Here is a 19,361-nt window from a genome sequence, read left to right as displayed (position 1 = left end):
CTAACCCGCGCGCGCCAAGTTAACTTGAGTAGCACTAGTGCCATCTATTGGTCTTTAAAGAAACTTGTAATACTAACCTATGTGACGGGCCAGAATTTACATTATTCTGTCCAACGCTTATTCCGTAATAAATTTTTATAAATCAGGGTGGGACTTCATGCTCACGGTGTATAAATATTCAATAAAAGTTCCATATCTTTGTATACAAGACTAGCAGCGTTCACCCCGCTTCGCTGCGGTCACCCCGGAACGCAATAAACTTTGTTACTTAGATAATTTTTACTTTTTCGCTTTCAAGTGATATGATAAAAACCATAGAAGATTGCAGTAAATCTTAACATTATATCGCCTGTCATTTATGTTAACCCGCCCCGCTTCGCTGCGGTCATCCCGGTGCTGGCATATTGTAAAAGTGTCTGTAAAAATAAGCAAATCAATTAAAAAATTTTAAACAGAAGATTCAAGCTATTTTCCGCTGTATATCGCCTGTCATTTATGTTAACCCGCCGAGTTAACGGTCATGCGGGTTGCATATAAATACGTGGACACCTGAATGGTCAATTATCTCAAGACATTGTTAATTAAAAATTAAAGTGATATGATAAAAACCATCTAGGGTCCAAATCCTAATAACCCCCCAAAAATGAAAGAAATCGGTTCAGCCGTATTAGCGTGATGAGGGAACAAAGGATTTTGTACGTTCTCTTTTATATAATAGACTAGCAGCGTTCACCCCGCTTCGCTGCGGTCACCCCGGAACGCAATAAACTTTGTTACTTAGATAATTTTTACTTTTTCGCTTTCAAGTGATATGATAAAAACCATAGAAGATTGCAGTAAATCTTAACATTATATCGCCTGTCATTTATGTTAACCCGCCCCGCTTCGCTGCGGTCATCCCGGTGCTGGCATATTGTAAAAGTGTCTGTAAAAATAAGCAAATCAATTAAAAAATTTTAAACAGAAGATTCAAGCTATTTTCCGCTGTATATCGCCTGTCATTTATGTTAACCCGCCGAGTTAACGGTCATGCGGGTTGCATATAAATACGTGGACACCTGAATGGTCAATTATCTCAAGACATTGTTAATTAAAAATTAAAGTGATATGATAAAAACCATCTAGGGTCCAAATCCTAATAACCCCCCAAAAATGAAAGAAATCGGTTCAGCCGTATTAGCGTGATGAGGGAACAAAGGATTTTGTACGTTCTCTTTTATATAATAGATAATATGAAATGCTTAAAATATCTTAACCTAATCTTATATAAGGTATTCATTTTATTAAAAAGCAAAAGCAATATACTAGACTTCTAAAATATACAGTTACGTGATATAATATGGTATTGTTTTATATTATAATCTTTCCCCTTTTCCTGTATTTTTTTTATTCATTATTGCTATTTAACTCTACACCTGTGTGTGGATCTTGGCTTCCTCCACCAATTGACACTATTATTTCCTATCTTAAGCTTTCTCTTTCCATCTACTCATTTTCGTTATTCGTCGGTCTTCCAATACCTTATCCAGCCATCTTCGTTTGCATCTTCCTCATCTTCTGTTGGAACAGATCTCTTTCACGATGTTTTCCTTCCCTTCTTTCTAGGTTTCGGCCCTTTTCAATCTTCCTTATATATATATATATATATATATATATATATATATATATATATATATATATATATATATATATATATATATATATATATATATATATATATATATATCTGTGCCTTGGGTCTAAAAGGGCCAATGTCACTTTCTAGTAAAAATGAAATACTCTTCAACTTTAAAGTCTATAAATGGATGTTTTCTTGTGCAAGAACAGCAAATGTCAACACGAAATAATTTGGAATATATATCATTCGTATTAACATTTGCTTTTCTTGCACAAGAAAATATCGATTTGGAGGCGTTAAAACTTGACGAACATCTTATTTTGCCAGAACGTGACATTGGCCGTTTTAGATCCAAGCTACATACATATATCTTATATTTCTTTTGTTTGTCTGTATTCTCCATTCATCTTTGATTTTAATGGGAGCAAATATATATATATATATATATAATATAATATAATATAATATAATATAATAAAACTGTTTTCTGTTTCCTTATTAAACGTTCATATTTATCCTAGTTACTATGACTCTTATATAAATTCTGTGTTTTTGTAAATTTGTGATTTCCTTTTTAGTAATCGGTTCTTAGCGAGATATACTCTATTTCTCTTTTATTACTGTTGTCATATTGTTCTTACTGTCTAATGAAAACTTTAAATACACAATGAAATGTTTTGACCCCTAGTATCATGTTTATTTTATTTCTTATGTGTTCTACCTTATTATTATTTTATTTAGCTTTACTTTTGTAACTGGAGTCCTATTAATAGTGTTAATTGCTTCTTCTAACTCTGTGAATTGTGTTTGGTTGCTACATCATTCTTATTATCTCTGCATTATCAATCAGTGGGCACATTTGAATGGTTGTTTCCTTTCAATCTCCAATTTCAAAGATTACCTGTAGGACTAGTATCAACAATGTTGCCGATAACCCTTCTCCCTCGTTTACTTCTTTATCATGTTGAGATTTATCCATTTTATCTATTTTTAATCTATCTTTATCTATTTTTTTTACTTTTGTTCTTGTTTGGTTCAGTGTCACTTTAAGAAGTTTTACTAGTTTTTTTAAGTATATTTCTATTTGCACTATGAAATACTTTTTATAATATATAAATAACATAGGATAATAGAAAGAAATATGCTCATAGCTTTTTATTTCTCTTATCTGTTGCTTAATAAACAACTGGTCTCTACTTGTTCTTCTCAAAAATCATATTGATATTCCCTAAGCCCAAAATTATCATTAACTCTCTACATTTTAATTTCTGTTCAAATATAATATTGTTCAAAGATATGATATTACATCAATCACGTCGAGCTGAACGAAATGGCAGGCTTAAAGGATGAATACTCATGCGTAGATTTCGAGAAAAAAGCATTTTTATTGCACAAAAAACTGTCATTCGTTACTATTCTCATAAAGTGGATAATTTTTATCCTGCTTAAATATTTTATTTATATATCTATATGAAGAAAGCATTCCAACCCAATGCAAAAGCGTAAGAATACATTATTAACAAGCAGATTGTATCTGTTCTTGTAAAAGTCCAAATATACACAGAATACAATTGTATATTTTTATTATTATAATTTATACATTCATAAACTAAATTTCTGACAGGTATCATTCATAACCCTCTTAAAATTACCTTCCGGATGTCTATACTGCAATTTATACTACTTGCCCTTTCTGATAGCTCGCTGCGCGCACGTGGTGTGTTGCCAGCTTTTGCGTCGTGTATTGAAACACGAAATTATTCACTGCAAATAAATCTCAGTTTTATAAAATGAAATGACACAAGACAGAACTAAAAAGAATGCTCTCAATAACCAGCAGGTCCATTACTCAAGTTGATATTCGATTAAAACAATGTGCATTTCTCTATATTCAAATGGGCAACATGTGGGAAGGGTGGAATGTTTACTATTGCTGAGCGAGAGAAATGACCCACTCTAATTGGCTGAACGTGTTGTTACCATAGAAACAGTTCGACTTGCCTGCTTGTTATAACCACGTGCAGTAAGGAAAAACATAGGAAAGCACCTGTCTGCAAAGGCAAGTTATATCAAATGGACTGTATTATTATTCAATAATAATAATAAACTTAATTTTACGTGCTGAGAACAATTGAAATGTAGCAAAAATACAGCACTTTGTCATATTCTACAACAGTACTTTAACACTGTAATGTAGTAACAGAGATAAATAATGAGTAACTTTTTAACATGACTTGATAATAAGATAACTCTGACCAAGGGCGCCGATCCTGCTCCTCCCCCCCAAAGCTCATGTGGATCCGTATTGTATTTATGAATATACAATATTTGGTATAATTTGAGTGCAATTTGCCTTAAAATCCTCATATATATACCTTCTGCATCTGAATGGGCCCCCCAAATTTACAGAGAAATCGGCGCCTTTGACTGACTGTGTAGTTTGTGTCAATTTCTAAAACACTAAGATGTCAAAAATTAAGAGTAAAAATAAAAACAACAACTGATTTATATTAACTGTTCTAAAATAAAGTCACATTTTAAGATATGCGTCTATTATAGCTTGTTAAAAGTCTACAGATTAAAATATATTTCGTATCGCGTGGTTGCAATAAAATTTTTACCCTTGTAACGTTTATCGGAACTTTAAAATTCACATTTTTTAAAATATATTTCGAGTTTTATCGGTTGTCAAGTACTTTTTCTACAAACACAGAGTCAATTAAATTACTCCTATCATAGTAATAGTAATAATAATAATAATAATAATAATAATAATAATAATAATAATAATAATAATAATAATAATAATAATAATGTACTTTCCTGAACATTTCCTTTAAAAATTTTACGCTTTTAATATGACATTGTGCTTAATGTTTTAAAACACAAGACTTTGTAGGACATAAGAAATATTGTAATTTAAATAAAACAAGAGAAAACTATAGTTACTTTTACCTTTCCAATAAAGATTACTCTGCAGCGAACGATCCAAAACACACGTTTTCAATTTAAACAATGGAGCATATTCAGCTGTTGTTTGAAATGGAAGAGCCCCTCGCACAGGGTGACCAAAATATTCCTGTCCGAGTGCAAGGATTCGTTGAGACACTTTAGCGATGGGAAAAATTTTGGCGAATTTACAAGCAAAGGGAACAAGTTCGTGATACAAAAAATCACCAATAGCTAATAAATAAGCAACTTGGATATGTGGTTTTCGTTGTGCAACATACCACGTCTCATTTCCTCGCGGTTTCGGATTAAAGTACCGGTCCATCATCCAAATAGCGATGCGAGATTCGTTCACTGTTCTTTCTTCACTGTGTAAAAATTTCTTCAAAGTCCACGCGACACCGCACGCCGGTGGAGTAGGCACCCAAACATCTTCCTGCAACGCTGAATTGTAAACATTGTCACAAACGATTTGCAAATCACGTCGTACGAAAACATTAACACCCAACGTTTTCTCTGAAGCGAAAACTGTGTCCAAGTTCAGCAGTTTATCTAATTCTTCCGGAGATTCATCTGGATCAAAATCATTTAATATCATCTGTGCATAGTTATTGCTCTGTGATCTCAACCATGATTCGAAATCTCTTGGTCTCTCAGAGGATGAGCTTGTATTAAAGTCTTCAGTTTCTTTAATGTACCTCATCAGGTAAGGCACAAATGATATGCACGCCATCTGTTGGGAACCATATTTATTCACTAACTGTAGATAATTGGGATTAACCACCAGTAGCTGAAAAAAGAACACAGCACAATCTGAGAATTTGCATTGAATTTCGTTAATATAACATCAAAGAAGAATTTATAAGTTTGATCCTTAAAAATAACTTTAAAAAGTCTCCGGTGATTCTCAACAAATTCAGTTAACATATCGTTATACAAGGGTACAGTGTTGCCAGATCTGAAGATTAAAAAGTAGCGAGATTGTCCTCGAAAAGTAGCGGATTTGAACTATTTGTAGCCCAAACACCATATACATTGCAGGTATACACTTTTACTAATCATATATAATGAACTAGGCAGACGGTGATAGTATGAAATAGGCAATCTTGCAAATTCCAGAGGAGACATATTTGCTTAAGTCAGTTTTGTGAACTGTAACAGTCTTTGGAAGTAATGTAACGGAAGTAACGTAACGTTTCCTAATAACGCGTTACATTTTTCCAAAGTAACTGTAACGGTAAAGCGTTACAAATTTTTAAGTAACGTACCTAGTCTGCGTTACTTTTTTCGCGTTACATTTCGGATGAGCAACTACAATATATGTATATTTTTTTCGGAAACAAATGTTTCTTTCCCGAAAGTGAATGAAACAATTCTCAAAATGGAACAATAGAGCATGAACAGTCACCGACACACAGAGAAACAAATAAGATAGTAGTGCCCCTAGCTGTTTTTGGAAGATGAGGACATCCTCAAGGGAATCACGTGTCTGATTGCAAGCACCTGGAAGATTTTTCATAGATTTTAACAGCTCCAAATCAATACATTCAGTGAGTAAACTACGAGTGCAATGGTACCGGTAGTCTATTTTACTTTGATTGGTGTTGTTTTTATAAAGACGGAGAATGAAAATATTTGACCGTTCGATCATTTGAAAGAATACTTTATCTTAAAAACTGAGGATGATGGTGGGCAGAATTTAAAAGTAAAGTTTCTGAAGTGTCCCGGCGGGAAATATTTATCAACAACTAGGGTGCTATAATTAACATATACAGTAAGAGGTTAATATGAATAAACTGTGTTGTGATGGCAAGACTACTTCATTACTAGAAAATAGTTTGATGATGGTATGTAATATTGGAGCTCTTTCAGATCAGTTTGCGTATCCTAGAGTCCCGTTGATTATAGTTTGGAACAACTAGCTTTAAAAAGCATGTATCGATTTTAGAGATACTGGCGAATTTTGATTCACTCCTAGTTCATGTGTTCTCATTTTATTAGATGTAGTGTAATGCTTTTCTATTTTATATTTTACATTTTGTTTGTTTCTCTATTTTACATTCTATATTTTTAATTTTACATAACAACATTCTTATTATTATATAATTAGTTTAACAGAATAATACTAAGCAGCCATTTTCTCTAACGCATAGGGATGGGTACTAGTCGAGCTAAAACTCGACTCGACTCGAATTCAAGTCGAGTTTCGATTCGAGTCAAAGGTAATTTTCTCCCGTCGAGTTTCGAGACGATTCACTATTCCTAACTTCGAGTTTCGAGTCGAGTCGAGTTTGATAAATGGCTCGCTCGTTCAGCTCGTCTTAATTCGTTTTGAAATCATAGCCTGATTACACTGAAAAGCAAAAGACATGAGAAATGTAAGCAGTAATATGGAATACTTTTAGTGTTGCTCACGAGAGGGGACACTGCTCGATAACGAGACCACAAGAGATTTTCATAACGAGCTTAGTTTGCTCGGCTCAGCTGAGCCGATGGCTCGAGCCGACTTGCTTGGGGTTAACTTGATGGCTCGGCTCGATAGTGAATGAGCTGCGAGCCGAGTTGCTCGAGTCGTTGACAATTCTAAACCCGGGTCAAGCACTTTTGAACATATTTGGCCAGCGCCCTATAACTTTAACAAGGTTTAGCTCGAGCCCAAATACTCAACAACCTAGACCCTCAACCCAAATTCAGAAGCTCGTGAATAATGTCCTTGACTCCTAGACTTCACGACTACTGAGCTCGGCAATGAACTAGTTGTTTAGTATTCAGATAGGGAGAGGGGGGTACATTTGAACAGGGGGTACCTTTGAACATTTAAGATAACAGGCTAGAAATAATAGCATATCTGGTGGTTTCAAAATTTTTAGTTTGGCAAAACTGCGTTGCAAGACGGTCAACTGTTATCTGCAATTTTAGTGTAACTGTTTATGAACAGCAGTACTTTGTTACATTTGTGGGGTGAAAAGTTGGAATTTTTGTGAAGTTTTGTAAGATTTTTGACAGAAGCCTGTGTTTTGATATTATCTGCCATTCATTGCAGAAGCAAGTACATTAATTTACTTATCTAATGTTGCTCTTTGTATTTCACAATAGTTTGTACTATCTGGGTATTATCAAATTCTGCTTGATCATGCCGGTTGGGGCAGCTTTGAACAAAAATTAGGGGGCACATTTGAACATTGTTCTACCTATACTTTTCTGAAACTTATAAGTACCAGCAACATGTTTGTGTTCTCAGACAATGCAGAAAATGTTCAGTGCCAACTGCTGATATTGTGTGTAGACTTTCTAATTCTTGTCTGTCGTTTTCGATTACTTTTAAACTCTCGCCCGCCTCACTTGGGAGTTGAGTATAACCTTCAAGTTGAATTGGATTATAACTGTCACTATTCATCTCAGTGACCCCAAAAACTATGAATTCAACTCAATTCAGATGTGTTTCCGAAGGGGAGGCAAATTATTTAGAGTACAGAGGCGCACAATATACAAATAGGGGCCTGCATATATGTTTCAGCAATTATTACTATTATTATTATTTCCTTGCCATACGGGATTGGTTAATTCTTGTGCCTTAAACTGTTAATGCTGCTTTGTTACATTAGAGTAGTTGTTCGTAAACGAATTCATCCTAAAAATAACGATTATTGTAGTAAAATAATGGTTTGTTCAAAACTGCCCCACGTATGTTCAAATCTACCCCATGCTTGTTTAAATCTACCCCCCAAGGGGGTACATTTGAACGACACCCCCTGCGCCCTTGCACAGAATGACAAGATCAAACAAAGTACTCTATTTTATGGCAAATATAATGTATATTATATTTAGCTTTTACTACAGTTCTATAAGGAAATTTACTGGGTGTTTGGAAGCAAAAACGAATATTCGAAAAAAGATGTTCAAATGTACCCCCCTCTCCCCTACAAACCGTCTATATTTCATGTTTATACACAGTGTTGTTATAAATAATAATAATAATAATAATAATAATAATAATAATAATAATAATAATAATAATAATGGTAGTAATAGTAGTACAGAAAATTGAAGTAATAAGATTTTTCACATATTCAAAGTTTCGGAGCTAAAAGTAATGCGTTAGTAACGCGTTACTTTCGAAGTAGGATAACAGTTACTTTTGGGGGACAAGTAACGCGTTACATTTTAAGGGAAAGTAAAGTAACTTGTAACGCGTTACATTTTTACAAGTAACTTACCCAACACTGACTGTAAAACAAACTTTACAACGTTTACAGTATAATTTTTCACTGTTGTTCTTCACTCCTTTAATTCGTTTACAAAACTTTATATTTTGGAAATTTTTATTGTAATTCCAAAAACACAATTAAATTTGTGATGTTCACGTTTAGGTAGTTCCGTACAACTATTACGCCTAAGCATTAACTGAGGCAACAATATTTTCAGTGATACTGCATAAGCGCAAACCCAAGAAAAGTGTAGTGTTGTCAGATCTAGAGATTCAAAAGGGCCAAAACAAGAAATGAACTAGTATCGAATAAGTTAGTTTTAGTAAAACTATTATTCATTTTGAATAGAATACTCAACAAACAAAACTTTATTATATAAAACCAATAATTTGTAATTTCATGTACGAAAATAAAGTAGCTCATTCTTAAGAGTTATAGCCTGCAGATAATTAAAAGTAGCCCAAAAAGTTGCGTATCGCCTAATTTGAAATTTTAGTAGCGAGGTCACTTAAAAATATCGCCCAATCCGCTACTTGTAACCCAATCTGTCAACACTGCGAGGGTGGTTTGATAAGTAACTTGGTTCGCATACTAATAGATGATGCTAACATAATCTGTATATGTAGTCATAAAGTTTCCTTTTTTACAAATAAATAGTTTGTGATTTCAAGTTATTCTGACAGTTGCTTAAACAGAAGTGTTTCGAGTAGCTGTGAAAAATGGATAAAATTGGAATTGTGATGTGATTCTATTCTTTTTTCTGGAAAATAAACTAGCAAAGCAAACTCATGAGAAGATTTTACCTACATTGGGGAAATCATGTCCTTTCTATGAAACTGTTCGACTGTGCGTAAATGAATTTAAGAATGGCAGAGCAACCATTGGAGATACACCACGTCCTGGAATCCAGAAACTAGCTGTCATTCAAAATTATCGACTAAGTCCATGATTTGGTTTTAGCCGATAGACAGGCGAAAGTGCGTGAGTTGGCAGAAGCTACAAGCATCTCAATTGACTGGGTTCACCTCATTTTGCACAATGAATTGTAAATAATAATAATAATAATAATAATAATAATAATAATAATAATAATAATAATAATAATTCGCATTAGATGGACGCCACGTGTACTCACTTCAGAGCAGAGAAAGAAACCATGTCGCTGAGTAAGAATTGGCCAAGCTGCGATTTGAACTGCTTCTGTATCCTGCCTATTCGCCAGATCTAGCTTCCTCAAAGTACCATCTATTCCCGAAACTCAAAAAAAAAAAAAAAAAAAAAAAGTCGAGAAGGAATCTCAGGAAGTAAAGTCCTCGAAGAAACTCATTTCAGCGAAGGAAAAAATGAAATGAAATCTTTGATTTTTACGTCCCACGGTTAGGCTAAAGGAAACGGTGATGATGAGAAATGAATGAAGAAAGTGGGAGACCCCGAGAAAATCCACGAGCACGGTGGTTGTTCATCACAAAATCCACACGGCGCGAGCTGGTATCGAACCAGAGACCCCAAGCACCGGAGATGATTGCTCTACCACTGAGCCACCGCGCCCCCGTCATTTCAGCGAAAGAATCGCGAAGTTAGAGAAAGTTGGGAGAAGTGCGTTGAACTTTGAGAGAACTATGTCGAAAAATAAAGTACGAAATGAATTTGCGTTTTATATACATTTATTATTTCTAAAATTAAATTTGAACATTAAATTTTAAAAATAAATATAACATCACTTAAGTTTTACCAAGTAAGGAACATTTCAATCGATTTGAATAACAAATCAGTAAAATCAAATCATTAGAAGTCCACTTCAAAGGAAAGAGCGAAACTAGTTTTCCATATTGTAATATCCCATGTGAAGTTGTTTACAAACAAATCCACGCATCAAGTGTTTATAAACACCACCACGTGCTTCATCAAGAGGAACTTCCACCAAGGGGACCTGCAATCACCTGCAGACGACATTTAGCCCCTCCCACGGAGCAGAAGACGAAATCGAAGCAGAAGCGCCACCGCCACCCAAGGGACGCTATAAATTGGGGCAGAAGAATCCAGCTCAGTACCAGTTCTCTGGTGACCCTCCTCTAGTCTGCTACGGGACTCTTGGAGTAACCTAACTCCAGGCCTTTAGTCTGCTACGGGACTACGCCTATCTTATCTCCTGGCTTAGCCTGCTACGGGGCTCTGTCTGGGAATCCCAACCTCAGCCGCTTAGCCTGCTACGGGGCTCTGTTGGCCACTTAACCTGCCTCTGCTTGCTACGGAGCATTGGTTCCTTAACTCCACTCCTCTTAGCCTGCTACGGGGCTCTGTTGGAGATCCTGTCTGCGACCACTCGGTCAAAGACTACCTTTTGAAATAGAGATCAGATTGTATAGTATTTTTGTACAAATACTTTATAGTGGATTTTATAATAAAACTGGTAGTGGGAGTTCGATTCCGGACGCTCTTTTTATTAACAGCTCTACCTCTTCCTTATATATGAGACAAAAATACACAAAGTTTTACATGGTGGAGGCTTGACCGACTCAGAATAAGCTCTGAATACTCCCCTACCGGACAGTATTTTTATTAACCGGAATTGGACTTTTTCTTTTTTTTTTTTTTTTTGGAAGGTATGTGAATTTTTAAGTGTTAATGCTTTTAGTGAACTGAATTTGTTTATGCCTCAAACTAGAACTGGTAAAAACACTTTTCCAGAAAACGTTTTTAACATGGAGCAGAATTCGCGTCTTTCCTTTAATGTACCGCTCTTCAGCAAAACATGCAAAAAAAAAAAAAAAAAAACTATTATGTTAAGATATAAAACACCTCACAGTATATGAACTTGGGAGCTTGGACTCCCCTTCTTTGACGAAATTCTGCGTTTGCTACTGAATGCATTTAATATAAAGTGAAGTTAGTGGTTAGCACCAGACTTCACTGTCCCGAATTTAATAATTTAATTTTTAACTTCCAAAATGAAAATTTTCAAATGGAAAGTTGTAATTTTTATCCAGTTAGTAAGAAAATAATAAATTTTTGTTTCGATTTTTTAAATGTCTCTTTGTCCTTGAAATACCATTTAAAGTGTAATGGAAAAATAAATTTGATTTATAGGTACCATTATCACCAGTTCACTCCAATTAAAGTTGACGAAGGTAAATTTTGTCAAAGTATTAAGAAGTTGATAACTAAATTTTAAATCCTCATTTAAATGATAAAATTTTCAACTTGCAGGACAGAACCGATATAGCCTCTTCGGAATGGAAGTCGAATTAAAAAAAAAAAAAAAAAGAATGCTATGGAGTGGGGTGAGAAGGGGTGAAAAGTAAAAATTTTCAAATGAGTGAGTTAGTGTTGAATTCTTAATTTGAGTTCGTCAAGCTATTAGATTACATTTTGGGGATGACATTTAATCCCAAGTTTAGGCATGAATAAGCATGCCAGCTGGCTTGGAAATTTACAGGAGGGACGTTGCTCCCACATTCTTTATATATATATATATATATATATATATATATATATATATATATATATATATATATATATATATATATATATATATATATATATATATATATATATATATAACTGTGTGTGTGTATGTGGATATATATTCCAGAACGTCTGGAGCAATTTTAACGAAACTTTTAGACCAGTCAAGATAAGGATTGATTTGAATAAATTGCAATAGAATTGAAACTTGAAAAAGTCCTCAAGAATATTCAGTCTGGAAGGTCGTTAAATCCAATATGGCCGCCGTAGGTGGTCATTTATTACAGACGTCATAACAAACGGAGTAATTATATGACTTTGTAACAAAATTACAGGCTCAACAGCCCTTATAAAAGTTGTTCAAAATATGTGTCCTTTCGAATGAGACATTGAACATGCCTCTAAATACTTTATTCATTATCTACACATAGTAGGTCCTTTATGCTTCTTGTAAGTGTAAATGTAACTCTGTTTGTGCTAATAGTAATGCTGCAACTACTGACAGAAGAATTAAGTTTTATGTAAATTTTGATTGAGGATTAGTGAAAATCTTATTCGTATACATGACGTACTCGACGGTACCTACATATGCAGTACTACTGCACTATGAGAATTAAATATGGAAGTTACAAAGTAACATAATACAGAATAGGACGAATAGCCCATAAATAAACTCCAGAAATTTTCATATAAATGTACGAAATAGAAATTAAGAAATAAGAAATGAACATTAGATATTAATAGTGAAAAAATATAACTTCTAGTATAATGCACTATTAATTGTTCCTAATCTTGTTCAGCGGCGCAAATCTGTCTTAAACATGAAGGGGAGGGGGACGGGTAAGACCGTTCCTATATTTTGCTGTGAAGGATCAGGGGAGCAAAGTTGTCATCAACATTGGAAGACGGACAGATTTGAGGCTTATTCTATGGGGGGAACATCAACTTCATCTCATTTTCCTTTGTAGGAATCGGGCACAAATCATCACATTTCTCCCCAAAAAACACATTTCAAATCACATTATTGAGGGGGACATTTCCCCAAGTTCCAAGATTGGAGGGGACATGTCCCCCTTATCCGCCCGGGATTGCGCCAGTGATCTTGTTCATTGACTTCCAATATCTGTGCACTGTTTGTGCATGAAGTGCCGCGGCAATTCTTGCATGAGTAAGAGTAGTGACGTTGTTGCTTTCTACAGCCATATGCTTTACCACATCCAGTCTTACCAGTGGCGGCTCGTACTGTCATTAACAAAGCGTGCTACAATATATATATATATATATATATATATATATATATATATATATATATATATATATATATATATATCCGTGTATTTACCCACTGAAGGCGGAAGTTGATATCCATCCTTCGATTCTTAATGCTGGCAAACTTTTCTATCACCCTGGAGTTGAAATCTAGCATGTTGTTGATCAAACTTTTTTCTATGGAGAGCATGGCAAGAACAGTTAACCTTCCTAACCTATGGAAATTCCTCACGAATGTCTTAATTCTTTTTAGAGACGAAAAGCATCTCTCAGGCTCTGCTGTGGACATTGGTATGGTCACTATTATTTGCAAAAGGGTTGTTATTTCGCTAAAATTGTCCTGTAAGTTGTTTTTAAAGATAAGCTGACAGAACCAAAACCTCAGTGCGAAGTGACTGCTTACCTAACATTGGGTAGTTTTCAACCGCAGTGTCCAGAATATGTTCCGGGAAAATTACTAAAATTTGCAGAATCCAGAAGTTTGGCGGCATCCAAATGGCTTGTTTTCTCAAATCGATTTCGCGCATCCGCAGAAATGCGATCACATACTTCTTTGGCATTGGGTACTCTGCAAGATATAATCCGCCCACATTTGTTTTCACCAACTGTTGGAAGAAATATATCACTTGTCCTAATATTGTCTGTGTGATTCCGAATGGCTTCAATGGCTTCAATGAAATATTTGTGCTGTTTGTACTTTAATGGTAGGCCTGCACTGAATTCGATTATAGAAAATATTCACATGCGGCATTATCTTGTGAAAGAATTCTAACCAAAACATGAATTCCCTGTGATGGATTTCTCTAGTTCTGAAAAGCACTCTTTCGAAACATTTTAATTTTCACAGACGGAATTGACGGTTCGTAACTTGAAATTCCATCGAGTAGCTGACCCACTCGGAATACGTCGTACAGCCACTTTTTCCAAAACAGATACATGCTGTGGAGAGCAGGAAGAAAAATGTGGAAAATCCTGAAAGACTACAGGAAAAAACCCTTGTCGATTGATTTTGAAATGCAGTTCTTTCCATTATCAAATTTAATTGGTTAACAATGGACATAGAGTGCCAAAGAAAAGTGTTCTTTAATTTTAGATTGTACGCCATTAATTGATCCCTTATTAATGCCCCATTAAATGTATTTGCTATAATTTTGCTACGATCTGAATCTGTGTCAAAAATGTTCAATTCATTTAATATACACTCCCGACAATTCTGGGCTCCCGGACCTTTAGAATTAAAGAAAATAAAAAAAAAAAGAGGAGAAAAGAGAGAACCGAGCGGCGAGTGCCGCCAGTAAGCAGAAGAAGAAAGCGAGAAAGAGGAATACTTGGCGCTTGCGCAGAATGTCTTCGGGCTCAACCTAACTCAGCACGGTGGAAGCTATTCTGGGTGGGAAAAAAGGGCAGTGGACAAGGCATATTGAGATCTTTGCTCCATGCTAGAGATACATTTATTGAGTAAGCTTGTATAATTCAAGCGGGCTCCATTCAGTACAGCCCGTTCGGTTCCTTAGTAGGAGTTTCACACTGTTGAAGGCGCTGATAATCGCGCTCCACGCTCGAAAAAGAAGATCGTCATGGGAAAGTTCTGTATTTTGTTAATTGACGAACAGTTTAAACAAATGAACAGATGAAAATTTTTTGAACTAAAATTAGTCTAACACAAATACACAAACATAGGAAGCGTGCTGTAGCCCGGTAGCCCTACGTCAGAAACCGCTACTGAGTCTTACATGTACAGCGTACAGCGGGTGGTGAAATGTTATAATGGGTGGGATATCATATTTTCCTGCTTGTGTCGTAATGAATGAGAATTTGCTGTAAATGCAGGATATGTTAGTCGGATACATGTCAATCATGGGTAGAAACAGTACAGAGAACTTGCCAAGATCTGAGGCACGATGTACCGTTTGTATTATTCCTAACCAAGATACATAAGGTGCCCGCATGGCTTTGGCAATTTTCCAGGAAAAGTCCACCATTTTCGTAGGGTCTTTCACGTTCAATATATCCAAAGTGTGGTACTTTAACTCCACTTGTCCTGCAGTTGAGTGTATAGGTGATTGGGATTCGAGACACGTTTGCTACAGTTTCTTAGATAACCTTTAGTGTTTTTTTTTTTTGTTTTTTTTTTAAGTGCACAGCACTTTCAAAATGGGTTCACTGCAGCTAACAATCCCATGCCATGAAATGTATTATGGTCCTCTAACGTTTGTACGTTGTGATCAACATTGTCGGCTATGAACTGCACAAATCTTTCACATATACAGTCTAGAATGTTAACGTATTGAGAAACAGCAACATTAGCTTCAAATTCCTGTACCTCAGAATACGAAACGCAATACCCGTGACAGTGCAGAGTGTCCAATAGAAAACGGGAACCAAAATGGAGGTGTATCTGCAGGCCCAAAGCAAACTGTGGTAGAGCTTGCATCACTTTTGGTCGAGCTAACTGGGTTATACACTGACCCAAGAAAGCGATTTTGGTTTCAGTGTGTGCACCTGTAGCGATCTCTTTCAGAAATACTCTTAACAACTCAGGCAAAAATGACATAGCACTTTCAAGATTGTACTCGTTAGCGGAAGGGTAGTACTCATTTGATGTTTTCATGGTTTTTATTACACTTGTAGCTTTGTTGTAGTTTTTACTAATCTCAACTAGTCTTCCACAGTATTTTTCCTGATGTTCTCCTCATAAAAGTCTTGAAGAATTCTAGCAGATGTCTCTTTGATAGTCACAACATCTACTTTACCATTTACTTCAGTTAAAGTGATTCTTTTCCTAAATAACTAATTTTGTAGCTTTCATATGTTTGACAGAGTACACTTGCTCTTCTGAATAGCACAGCTCCTGCTTCATAACTTTTACTAAATCACATGCTGTATGGTAACCTACTCATCATCGTTCATCTCCAAATACTCAACTATTCGCAGGAAAGCACCCTCTCTTTTAGTCTGCAAGGGTTCGTATTCGCCTGATGACATCCGCTTCCTCATCTTACCTGGAATCTCCTTTTCTGTTCTAAAATTTACATTGCAAGTAGTGTGGTACACTGCGTCTTTCGCAAACAAATCTCTGACATATTGATTACGACTTTTTAGAGACATGGCCCAATTATCATTGCGTTCTTCACATAATTTCAATATTGTTTCTTGAAAAGTATTAGCTTTTAGCGGAATTAGACAGTGATCCTTCCACTTACCGTCATGTCTATCAGGCTCACCACAAAACAAACAGTGAAGAGCAAAATGTAATGCAGGCGAATCTGAACTCAGAATATTTGCAGATGTCTCTTCATTGTACGGTATTCTTGATTGCATATCCTTTTTGATTTGACTGGGATTCACATACTTCCTTCAGCATTATTGATATACTTTTTCTTTAGGTGCACAAATAACTTATTCTCCCTCAATTTTATGAACCTTAGGATTAATCTTTTTATTCACAGTAGATGTTTTGTCAGTGCAGTTGCACGTAATTCACTAGCTTTCTGAATTCCTTGGCATCCCTTCTGAGATAAACACGTGGGTCTTTTATCTTCTGTGAACACCTTCTTACATATAATACAATTCTCCATGACGAGTGAGCAATATCCTATTAAATGTTTTCCACTAGCTGTAAGCAAGGGCGCCGATCCTGGGGGGCCCGGTCCCCCCAAAGCTCATTCGGGCCCCCTGTATTTTTATGAATATGTATCTTTTGTTGTTATATGTATTTTTTTTTATGAACCCCCGTTCCAAGTTACAGAGAAATCGGCGCCCTTGGCTGTAAGACACAAAAACAAGAGGACGAACATTAAAAACTTGTATTGTAAAATTAAAATCATCAGTTACAGTTCAGTATTCAACCATTTGAAAACAATAACCACAAACAGAGTTACACTTACAAGAAGCATAAAGGGCCCCACTATGTGTAGATAATGAGTAAAGTATATTAGAAGCATATTCAATGTCTGATTAGAAACAACACATAGGCCTAATAGTGAACAATTTTTATAAGGGGTGTTGAGCCTGTAATTTAGTTACAAAGACACATAATTACTCCATTTGTTATCATGTGTACCGTAAATGACTACTAACGATGGTCATACTGAATTTAACAACCTTCCAGACTGAATATTCTTGAGAACTTTTTCAGGTTTGCTTAGAAAGTGCTCAGCATCATTTTGGCGCATGTTTCGTTTCTATTGCAATTTGTTCAAGGTAAAGTACCCTTTTCGCGTACATTGACTGAACTATTAGTAGTCGTATGATTTTTAATGATTAAAAAAAAAAAACTCCCCCTAGGCGTAGGAGTTGGAAGAAATGACGTAAAAATAGTGCAAAACGACTGATATTAGCATGCAATCCATAGTTTTCGGGGTCGCTGAAATGAATAGTGAGACTCTCCATGTCGTTTAAGCCCAAGTTCAGCCTCATCGGTGGAGGGTAGTGGGGTGGTGTTGAAAAATAAAATGACTAAGATTTATGTTGAATTCATAGTTTCCTAGGTCGGGAAAATGTCTGACCCGTTTGAAATGACTTTTGGAAGATAGTTAGTATCTACTTCTTGCTGGGTTTTGTAATCATATTAATTTGCTTAAATCCTTATTCTGTGGGGTAGAATGTTTCAAGATTTATTCCAAAAGTACAGTGTCTTCTATATTTCTATCTTTACACTTTCATTGAAATAAATATTCTAATGGAGAAGGGGATTCAAATATTTCCTATTAACCTATTCTCCCCGTGCAAAGAACGGGCATTTAAGCTAGTTTTTTATAAAGAACTCGTCGCACTTGCAACACCATTTCGAAAACAAATAAGACACCTTTAAAAAAAGTGTTTCTAACAGAAGCTTCTCAGTTGTTACGTGCAATCCGCATCTGAATTAAACGTACTAAATGCCCTGTAAAAAAATGCGACTTCCGATTTGCTGTGGAAATTAAGAATCAATGTTTAACGGAGTATTCAGGATCACAGTATTTGATGCTTAAATTAAGTTGAGAGGTCGCGCTGGCTCAGTGGTAAAGCGTTTACCCATGATGCTAGGAAGTCTTGATTCGGTCATAGTGAGTTGTTGTGGATATCATTGTGTTTGTGGGTTTTCTCAGGGTTCTTCCGTTTCCTTACATTCTCATTCCACCAATTATATCATTATTACACGCTTTCATTAATCATTTGTCTTTGGCCTAAAAAGCACATCCATTGGATGTAAAAGTAGGAATTTCATTTCATTTATTTTCCTCAACTTTAGAAGAGAAATAAACAACTGGACTGATCTTTTATGTATGGAACTCAATTTCGTGCTACATTTTGATTTTTTTTTTTAAAGGGAAATGCAGTCATTTTAGAAGGAGTAAAAGGTAGAAACAAAGATTTGTTATTATTACAATGCGTCCGTTAGGTTACGTTTCTTCTTGTTTGTTTGTTACACCGAAGTCTTGGAATTTAAATTCATGTACAGGGTGGCCAGAAAGTCCTTTTACACCTACATTTATTTCATTCCTACATTCCTACTTAATAATACTTGCACAGGTTGATACGCCTCATTCATTTTAGCACCTGCAGCTTCACAAGCTGGAAGGCTTCTAGCACACTTGCCCGCAGAGCATCATTGTCCACATAGGCCTACCACTTCTTCGGATCCGAACTTCGACGCAGCCAGATATAACGGGTTGGTAAATTTGGGGACCCACGTTGTGTAAGGCACACATAGCTAGGTTATTTGCATATCAATATTTAAATTAGTACCGTATATTATATTAATTACTTTGCATAAACTACTATGGGCCTTGAAACATGTCTGCTAAAAGGTGTCTCTGTAAATAGTTTCCATATTCAAACTAAAATTTAACAACGTCCTATCCTGTTAT

The 19,361-nt window shown here is 35.5% G+C and overlaps 1 protein-coding gene across 1 annotated transcript in view; it reads right to left on the bottom strand.

Annotated features, from left to right (window-relative positions):
- LOC145684611 (uncharacterized) overlaps window positions 1-19,361 on the bottom strand; it is a 98,062-nt gene that overhangs the window by 13,648 nt on the left and 65,053 nt on the right. Inside the window, exon 5 of the mRNA XM_081756998.1 lies at window positions 4,574-5,357. Coding sequence (XP_081613124.1) covers window positions 4,574-5,357 — 784 coding nt within the window. The remainder of the gene's footprint in view (window positions 1-4,573; window positions 5,358-19,361) is intronic.

Source organism: Thermobia domestica, chromosome 5 (genome assembly GCF_964235325.1).
Source record: "Thermobia domestica chromosome 5, izTheDome1.hap1.1, whole genome shotgun sequence".
Classification (NCBI taxonomy): domain Eukaryota; kingdom Metazoa; phylum Arthropoda; class Insecta; order Zygentoma; family Lepismatidae; genus Thermobia; species Thermobia domestica.
This window is presented reverse-complemented; position numbering and strand designations above follow the sequence as displayed.